Genomic DNA, 10408 nt, shown 5'->3' on the forward strand with positions numbered 1-10408 from the left:
TCCCCCGTGTCCCCTCTCCATGTCCCTGCAGCCAGGGGACATCCAGGGGAGCTCCACAGGGCTGGGAACAGGCACAAACACTCCCAGTTACACTCGCAGGGCCGAATATCTGCTACCTAAGGTTCACAACTCAAGTTCCACAACATAAAAATTAAAAAAAAAAAAAAACAAACCAAAACCAAACTACAGCCAAGCAGAAAGTAGTGGTGCTTTAACATCTCAAGGTTTACGACAGTTTATCGACCGACAACGGGACAACTTCCTGATCCTGCTCCTGACTTCCACATCCTGCTTCTCTGACCTTAGCATCTGTGAAGCCGTGGGTGAACACCACCACAGCCTCACTCCAGAGCCGCGCTCAGCATTCCCAGCTCTGCCCCAAGGACATCCCCCCGCTCCCGGGGTCGGCCTCACCCCCGCGGGGTGCACAACCCCACACCTGGTCACAGCTGAGGCTCAGGCTCATCTCCTCTGCCATCAAATACATTTATTGGAACATCTCACACAAAAATAGGTTCTCTCTAGGCCATTCACATGCACGGGAGGGCGAGAAGCAACTACCTACACACAGAGGGCGGGGCACGGGCCGTGCCGGGCTCAGGAGCCCGAGGTGTTGTTGCTGCCGAAGCGCTGGTTCACGCTGTGCAGCAGGTGCTTGGGCAGGCAGTGCCACGAGCTGGCCAACAGCTCCTTGAAGCAAATCACGGCCTCCAGGCACAGCCTGCAACACAGGGACAGGCTGCAACACAGGGACAGGCTGCAACACAGGGACAGGCTGCACTGGAGCCCCAGCCCAGGGTCAGTCAGCAGGGACAGGCTGCACTGGAGCCCCAGCACGGGGCAGGGACAGGCTGCACTGGAGCCCCAGCACGGGGCAGGGACAGGCTGCACTGAGAGCTCGTGCCACAGGTGCTGAGGGAGGGAATGCTCCAAGCTCAGCCCTGGCTGCTGCTCTGGCAGCGTTTGGGAGAGGCAGAAATGGTTTCCAGTGTTTTAGGACCATGAACAGGTCTAATGGTAACCCTGCCCCACCTGTCTTAGAATCCCAGAATGGTTTGGGTTGGAAGGACCTTAGATCCCATCCCATTCCAGCCTTTTTCCATGGGCAGGGACACCTCTCACCATTCCAGTGCTGCAAAGCCTATCCACCCTGGCCTTGGGCACTTCCAGGGATGCAAGGCAGCCACAGCCATTCCCCACCCTCCCAGGAATTTCCCCCTGCCAGTTCCATGCTGAACTCCTGCTCTCTTACCTTACAAGAGATCTTGGCTGCAGGGAGAACACCAGGATTTCATTGCTGTGAGCCTGGAGGGGGGCAGAGACAGAGAATTGGTTCTGTGGGATCTCAGCAGGAGCCAGAACAGGGAACACAACCAGGGAATCCCTGGGTTGGAAGGAGCTTAAAGCTCATCCCATTCCAGCCTGCCCTGGGCAGGGACACTGGGGGAAACCTTCAGGGCTCCCAGCCCTGAGGGACCTTGGGCAGGAGCAAAGCATTTCCCATTTCCCCCTCAGGCTTTGTGTGTGCACCTTTGTGATCCCCACGAGATCAGCACTGCACATCCCACGGGAAGGGGAAGCTCAAAAGCAACTCACAGCTTTGGAATGGGCCAGCAGGTTGTTGGCACAGCCCCCAAAGATGATCACCTCGCCCTCCTCGCTGGCACAGGCCGTGTGCCACAGCCTGGAACAGAGAGCAGCACTCATTAACCCAAACCCAGCTCTGGGGACATCCCCCCTCGTCCCAGCCTGGCCAGGGGACAAAACCAGGAAGCAGCAGAGCTTGAACTGCTTCAGCTGGCTCAGGGCACTGCCCTGAGCAGAGGGAGGAAGACTCCTGTGTGTCCCATGCCACACTGCTGCATCACAGGGGCTTTAAACTGCAGGTCACCAACTCCTGATTCCTCAGGATGGGCCTCTGGCAGGACCCTGGTGACACCAGCCCCTGCCTGGCTGGTGGCAGAGCAAGGACACTGGTTCCAGTTAGCTCTGCTGCTGGCACTCACAGCTCAGAGCCTTCTGCAGCCAGATCAAACCCCAAATCCCAGAACCAACCCTAAATCCCGAGATCAAACCCCAAATCCCGAGATCAAACCCTAAATTCCAAGATCAAACCCCAAACCCTGTGCTTCCTGCTGTTTCACAGGCTGCCTGCCCTGCAATTCTGGGAGCACCCAACCACTGCACCTCTGGGACACGTGAAAGGGGAGATCTGGGGAGGAAGCAGGCTCCTCTCTCTGGCAGCCCCCACCAGGTGCTTCCACACCCCTTCTGTCCCCATTTCCAGGGAACTAGCTGCCATACCTTGGTTTTTCAGAGTAGTTGTGCTCAAACTGTACCCACTCGTTCTTGCTGATACAATAAATCCAGGCGTCACCTGAAAACAAGCAAAATTCCCAGATAAAATCAGGATTCTATCAGTTATGGAGGCTACTGCAATATACAAATACTCAGGTGTAGCACATCCCATTTCTGTCCTTGGATAAATCAAATATTTTAGGAAAAACCTTATAAAACACTGGCTCCCATTTGACAACAGGTGTTTAATGTAAGAGAGATTTATGGAGGTGAAGGAGGAGAATTGTAAAGCTGTCACCAATTGCAATTTGCACTTTTAGATACATTTTTAGCACAGATCAATTGCTGAAGTTGTGGTGTCTCCACACCCTCAGCAGCTCCTGCTCTGTGGAATGAGGAGTTGGAGGGATTTAGAAGGAATTCAAGGCAATCATTCCAGCTCCTGTGCAGAGCTGTTCCAGAGCACAAAGCCACCACCAAGTCCCTCTGGAATGACTTACTCAGGGGCTGCTTGTTGGTGGTGAAGCCTCCAAAGAGGAAGAGGTGATCCGAGGAGATGGGCGTTAAGGAATGCCACGACCGGCCCACGGGGCAGATGCCTTGGGTGAGTCTGGATTGCGGGAAAAACACCCAAATCACCACAGGGACAGCAAAACCCCTCTCTCCCCTGCCCTGATTGTTTCTCAGCTGTCTGCAGGATGCTGCAGTGACCCAAGGACAATGTGAATTCCTTTAGACACAGGAATTTTAAGCAGATCAAGTCTGAGCACCCACATTTCGTTCCACTCCCACGTGTCCAGGTTCAGGCAGTAGAAGTCGTTCATCCTGGACTCCTGCAAGAGAGCAGAGCGTGGCTCAGCCCCAGCCCTGCTCCCTTTGGGTCCCCCACCCTGAGCAGGGCTGCCCTTACCCTGTATCTGCCTCCGAACACGAAGCCCCTGTTCCCCAGCGTGGCGCAGGCGTGGGCGGCGCGGGGGGACGGCGTCTTCCCCTGAGGGGACAGGGACAGGGACAGGGACAGCACAGGTCAGCACCAGGGGACAGCAGAGCCCCAGCCCAACTCACATTCACAGCCAGCAAGGATCACAGTGAAAAGCACAGCCAGTAAATCAGCCTGTGTGCAGTTTGCTGATGGATGGAAGGTCAGGGAACTCATTTTTATGGGGTTTATTTCTTCCCTCTTCAAGTGTATAAATTCTGCTTTTAGCACAGGGTTCAGCCACAGAAGACAGACTGTAAATGAGGCAGTGACATAATAAATCCTTCAATTCATAAATAAGGAGTGTCCAAGGCCAGGCTGGACAGTCTGGAGCGAGCTGGGATAGAGGAAGGTGTCCCTGCCATGGCAGGGGTGGGACTGGATGAGATTTAAGGTCCCTTCCCACCCAAACCATTCTGGGATTTCCATTAAACACCATTTCCATTTTCCTTGAGTTTCTGAACCATTTGAGACCTGCATGAAGCAACCAGAGCAATTCTTTGGCAATCTGGAGCTCCTTGTCTCACATTTCACTTCCTCCAACCCTGTGGCAACCCCAGCCCATTTCCCTGTTCCTGCACACTCCACATGTGTGTATTTGCAATTAGCAGGGTTTAATTATCTCCTGGGCAGGAACAGGAACCAAGCATGCCCTGGCACTGAGGGGACAGCAAACCCCACTGCCCTGCAGCTGCAGCATCAACCAAAGCACGAGACAGGAAACAATGGATGCAGACAGATCTAAAGAAAAAGCAAATCTCCTCTTTTTGCAGAGTGGATCTGTCTCAATGAATGGATGAAATTCATTGAGACAGATCCACTGTCTAAATGAACACTCCTAAATACCAAGAACACTCCTAAATACCATTACTGAGCCGTGACTTAATTAAATGACAGCAAACCATTAATTACCGTGGTTATGGGCTGGCTCCAAGTGAAAGTCTCAAGGTCCAGAACGTGCACGTGGTCATTCCACCCTCTAGGAAGACCTGAATTCTTAAAAAAAAAAAAAAACATAAAAAAGCAACAAGTTTTTACAAGCAGTGCTGAAATATTAAAAGTTGAACATTAAATTATGTTATATAAATTAGAAGTTGAATATTAAATTATTGAAGAAACGGCTTCCAGGGTTACTTACCCAAAAAGAAGTTTCATCAAATTCAAATGTTCCTCGTTGCTTCCCTTCGGGAAAATAGCCATAGCCTCCAAAAAATATCAGCCTGCAGGAAAACATGGAGCAAGAGCTGTGAGAAATCCTGTTATTGTAACTATAACTATAAATATAAATGCTGTGCTCAGAAAACCAGAGGAGCTCCTTGGTTTGCTGCCCCAGTGACCCTCCCAGCACACTGAATCCCTCTGCAGCAGTTCCCAGCTCAGGCTCCCAAGCTCTGCTCCACCTGCAGATGTCTGGGGCTGCCAGGATGTGCAGCCTGGGCACTGCCCTGTGGCCTCTGCCACGCTGTTCTCCTGGAGCTGAAGTGGGAATTACCCCCAGGTTTTACCTCCGGGGTTTAGGCTGTGTTAGGAACTGGCAGGGCTTTGCCAGAAATTCCTGCAGGATTATGGAGTGCCAGAGAACCTGCAGCACCTCATTAACCACCCTCAGCTGCAGCCTGCACAGATCCACATCTACCCTGATGCTATCAGGGTGCTAATGAGCAGCTCACTCCCCACATCAAGGAGCTGAAAAAGCAGCACTGAGGGCAATGCCACAGAACCACGGAGCATCCCCAGCTGGGGGGACACACAGGGGGTTCCCACCTTTCCTGAGTCTCTGCAGCAAATCCCACAGCAAATCCCACAGCAAATCTCCTGAGTGGGAGCTCTCTAATGGAGTGGCCAAGGCAGCACAAGGGTTAAACTCCAAAATCCCAGAATGGTTTGGGTTGGAAGGGACCCTAAATCCCAGCCAGTGCCACCCCTGCCATGGCAGGGACACCTCCCACTGTCCCAGGGTGCCCCAATGTCCAGCCTGGCCTTGGGCACTGCCAGGGATCCAGGGGCAGCCACAGCTGCTCTGGCAATTCCAGCCCAGCCAGCAATTCCCAATTCCCAATCTCCCACCCATCCCTGCCCTCTGGCACTGGGAGCCATTCCCTGGCTCCTGTCCCTCCATCCCTTGTCCCCAGTCCCTCTGCAGCTCTCCTGGAGCCCCTTCAGGCCCTGCCAGGGGCTCTGAGCTCTCCCTGGAGCCTTCTCCTCTCCAGGGGAACATTCCCAGCCAGCCCAGGGTGAGGAGGGTGAGGAGGAGGAGGGAGAAGCCAAGAAGGAGCCTCTTCCCTCTGGGGCCTCACCTGTTCTTGTGCACCCACACCCCCAGCTTGTCCTTGGACGAGGGGGGCACCCCCTGGCACTCCACTCTCACCCACTGCAGCACTTTGTCCGTGGATCTGGCATTTAACATGTAGAACTGGGAAAAGAAAGAGATTTTTTCAAACTCACATCATCAGCTTAAAGCTTGAGTCCACCATTAAAACAGCAACTTTAAATCAACATGTGTTGGTATAAAAACAGTAATAAAATGAAAAGTTCTTTTCCTAGCTGAGAAGTACAGCACTGAAAACATTTGCAACAAAAGATGGATTCACAAATCACAAAGTCCTGACCTTTTTCAGACTCAAACACCTTTTATACCACTAGCAGGGCTCTGGGCACTGAGCTTCAGCATCCAGAAGCTGCTGTGGGATACAGTGAAGGTGTGTACAGAGCACAATTGTCTTACAACTAAAAAGTGGTTCAGAAGTTTACAAAGTGACGTTTTTACAGTATCACCCCTTCTGTGCATTTATATAATTGTACAGGAAGAGAACCAGCTGCTACACTTACATACAAAACTGAAATGAAAGGAGGGAAGAAATCACACCTTACAAATGAGGTTTGTTTCAAACTGTCTGCACAAACTCCTTCCAACTCCTTCTAGCTTATATTTACATAGGAAATATATGATCTTATATTTAAATATAGAAACTACATATTTACACAGACCAAAACTATTTAATTTAAACCACATTGCCAGACTATCAGAAAATATCATTAATTCATTCTGGTTGAAGGGATGGTGATGGGTCAGTGATCTTGGAGGACTTTTCCAAGCTCAATGATTTTGGGATTCTGGGATTACCACAGACTGCAGGGAACAGAAACACTTCAAGCCACCCCAGATCAGTTCCAGATCAGTTCCTGATATTATTCAGGCTACTCTGGCACCTCCCATCTTTTAAAATGAGCAAACTCAGAGGCAGGGACACCATCCAACTGCTGAGGGAATTGCACAAGGACAGAGCTGGTGCCAGCTCGGGGTGTTCCTGCAGTGCTGTGAAGCTTCCAGGGCACAACCCCATGGGAAAGGATTATATTTTATGACATGATTGTTTATTACCCCATAACTGAGGCAGTGCTGACCTTGTTGGTGTTGCCCCGGGCGTGGTGCCCCCCGAAGAGGTAAAGCACTCTGTCCACACACACGGCACAGCTGCCAGACATGGAGGGGGGAACGTCTCCCTCAGTCTTGCTCTTCTTCCTGCAAAAGCAGCCTGGGATCTTTCCCTGCTCCCAGCCAGCGGCGATGGGTGGGCTCATCTGCAGGGTTTGGATCCCCACAGTTCCCTGTGGATGTTCAAGTCTGTTCTTCCCACCTTTTCAGATGTAACAATTCACAAAATGACTCTGTTATGATGGAGGGGTGAGGAAAAGCCAGTTCAATGAATCCATGGGTTTTTGGGGGTAGGAATCCCATCTGCCCAGCTCAGGGGTTTGGAATGCTCAGAACCCTCAGGCAGAGAGGATTCACCTGTGTAAACTGCAGCTTTCCACTTTGCTCCTGCATTTCTCCTGTTTGTAAACACCATCAGCACAGAGAGGAGACTGCAGCCCGTGCCCCAGGCTGGGCCTGACCCAGGGAGGGCTGGAGCACACCTGGAATCCCAATTCCTGCACAGCCAGCACTGAGCAGCTCCTCTGGCTGCATCAGCCTTGAAAAACAGCTCCTGACAAGCCAAGAGCTCAGCAGGGATTCCCTGACCACCCCTGGCATCAGGAGTGGCACAAACACAAATTCCAGCTGCTCTGTCCTGTCCCAGGAACCCCAAAACTCCTCACACTGGTGGGCACACACTCCCATCCAGGCTGCCCTGCCCCAGCTGCCTCTACTACTTCATCCTGGAAAAACATTTTGCATGCTTTCACAGGAAAAAAAAAACAACTCCAAACCTGAAATATTTGACCCACTTTTGTAAGAGTTTGATAGATGGGAGCAAAGACATCACAGAATTCTCTCCCTGCTCAGTCCCTTTCCAAGGATTTATCAGATTTTTCCCCAAATGAATGATTTACTGTACCATCTTCCAGTTTCCATGTTGTAGATCCATATTTCATCCCTCGGCAGGTAGAAGTCATAAAACCCCCGGACCTGGGCATTCTGCAGAAGGAGAAGCAGGGTTAGAAGGGTTTGACACAGGAATTTCACACTCCTGGGAATGTCTGCACCCCCTCTGGGACCTGATCCCAGCACGGATCCCAGCAGGAGCAGCGCCGTGCTTCCCACACTCCTGCGCCTCCCACCTGCACAATCAGCCCAATTTAGCACTGCTGGGGACAATCAGCTCCCAGCAGAGCCAGACAGGGCTAAATGAAGTTAAACTTTTGTTTTACAGCCTGAGCCAGGGAGCAGAAATGAGCCAAGAGCTCCTTTTTCCTTCCCCCACCCCCTCCCTGACAGGAGTTTATTTACTGAGTTCACTTTGTCACTGAAATGATTCTGTGGTGCCGCACCCCCCCCCGTGTGACAACAACAAACCCGGCATCCTCACCACCCCAACAAAATTATTACCACCCAAAATTACAAATTACAAAACCTAATTACAAAATACCACCCAAAAATACAGTTGTGCAAATAAATCACCACTCCCAGGGTGCACAGCTCCAATCAGACAACACTCCCTCCATCACCTTCTGCCAAAGGCAAACGACACCCCAAAAATCCGTGTTACCTGCCAAGCTTTTCACACCCGTGATTTATCCCAGCGTTGCAAAACACCCCTGAGGGCCAAGGTACAAATCTGCAACTGGAGCTGCTGCTGTGTTCTGGGGGAGGAGCAACTCCCCAGAGTCCTGCATGGATGGATGGATGGATGGATGGATGGATGGATGGATGATGGATGGATGGATGGATGATGGATGGATGGATAATGGATGGATGATGGATGGATGGATGGATGGATGGATGGATGGATAATGGATGGATGATGGATGATGGATGATGGATGGATGGATGGATGGATGATGGATGGATGGATGATGGATGGATGGATGGATGGATGGATGGATGGATGATGGATGGATGGATGGATGGATGGATGGATGGATAATGGACGGATGGATGATGGATGGATGGATGGATGGATGGATAATGGATGGATGGATGGTGGGTGGATGGATGGATGGATGATGGATGCATGGATGGATGATGGATGGATGGTGGATGGATGGATGGATGGATGATGGATGGATGGATGGATGGATGATGGATGATGGATGGATGATGGATGGATGATGGATGGATGGATGGATGGATGATGGATGGATGGATGGATGATGGATGGATGGATGATGGATGGATGGATGGATGGATAATGGATGGATGGATGGTGGATGGATGGATGGATGGATGGATGGATGGATGGATGATGGATGGATGGATGGATGGATGATGGATGGATGGATGGATGGATGGATGGATAATGGATGGATGGATGATGGATGGATGGATGGATGGATGATGGATGGATGGATGGATGGATGATGGATGGATGGATGGATGGATGATGGATGGATGGATGGATGGATGATGGATGGATGCATGGATGGATGATGGATGGATGGATGATGGATGGATGCATGGATGGATGATGGATGGATGGATGGATAATGGATGGATGATGGATGCATGGATGGATGCATGGATGGATGGATGGATGGATGGATGGATGGATGCATGGATGGATGATGGATGGATGCATGGATGGATGATGGATGGATGGATGGATAATGGATGGATGATGGATGCATGGATGGATGCATGGATGGATGGATGGATGGATGGATGGATGCATGGATGGATGCATGGATGGCACACAGTTCCCAGGCTGGGGCAGCTGTACCTTGTATCCTCCCCAGACGTACATGCAGCGCCCGTCGGTGACGGCCACGTGCCCGCTGCGCTCGGCGGGGCTGTCGTTCTCCAGCTGCTCAAAGCCCTCCTCGGCCGGCGCCGGCAGCTCCTCGTCCGCCGGCAGCTCCTCGTTCTCATCGGCCATCCTGGGACTGCTGCAGGCACAGGGACGCGCAATTCCCGCAGCGGGATCAGCCGGGGCCGGCACGGACCCCCAACAATCCCACCCCGCGCATCCCAAACCCTCCTCGGGCCTGTGCCCGTTCCCTGTGCCCGTTCCCTGTGCCAGCACCCTCTGGAATAGTGAAACCTTTCCCTGAGATCCTGACCCTCCCCTGACACAGTGTGGGGCTTGGAAAAACCAAGATGAGCGGGAGTCAAAAATATTCCAGGTAGGGATTCCTCACTGGTGCATGGTTTGTAATGGTTACAGCTGCCAGTGCGACTCAAAGTGTCCGTTTTAAAAAATATTTAAAATCTTATCTATAAATACTTCAATTGATTTGCCCAGAGAAGCTGTGGCTGACACTGGATCCCTGGAAGTGTCCAAGGCCAGCTTGGATGAGCCTGGGACAGTGGAAGGTGTCCCTGCCCATGCACAAGATGAGCATTAAGGTCCCTTCCAACCCACACCATGTCAGAAAACCCCACGATGTCAAAAAAACCAATCCAAATGGGAATAAATTTGACAGATTTGCCTACAATAGCAGCAAATCCTGGAGCTTTTCAGTGTCTTCCCACAGGACAATGTCCCACAGAGCCAATGTCCCTGCTCCAAACCCCAGGCTGTGCTGGGAAAACACAGACCCAAAGCTCAGGGAAGCCAAAGAGTCCAAATTTGTGCACCCAAATCCAGGGAAAAGGACCTCAGTGGGACACTCACACCCTGCACTCCAGGCTGGATACTCTGCTGTTCCCACACACCACTCCTGAGGGGTTTTTGCTGTTTAATTTTAATC

General features: G+C 51.6%; 1 protein-coding gene across 1 annotated transcript; it reads right to left on the reverse strand.

The window, feature by feature from the left end:
• Nucleotides 1-472: 472 nt before the first annotated feature.
• KLHDC2 (kelch domain containing 2) lies at nucleotides 473-9594 on the reverse strand. Its single transcript, XM_054286892.1, has 13 exons — nucleotides 9439-9594; nucleotides 7618-7697; nucleotides 6683-6800; nucleotides 5575-5690; nucleotides 4416-4497; nucleotides 4190-4273; nucleotides 3209-3289; nucleotides 3073-3131; nucleotides 2799-2908; nucleotides 2305-2377; nucleotides 1597-1684; nucleotides 1253-1305; nucleotides 473-721 (listed from the first exon to the last, which is right to left on the reverse strand). The coding sequence occupies exons 1-13, from the start codon at nucleotides 9592-9594 to the stop codon at nucleotides 598-600; spliced, it is 1224 nt and encodes a 407-aa protein (XP_054142867.1). The 3' UTR covers nucleotides 473-597.
• Nucleotides 9595-10408: the final 814 nt, after the last annotated feature.

The sequence above is a fragment of the Melozone crissalis genome, unplaced genomic scaffold (genome assembly GCF_028551555.1).
Source record: "Melozone crissalis strain CALT ecotype California unplaced genomic scaffold, PUWL_Pcris_2 ptg000056l_1, whole genome shotgun sequence".
Lineage (NCBI taxonomy): Eukaryota > Metazoa > Chordata > Aves > Passeriformes > Passerellidae > Melozone > Melozone crissalis.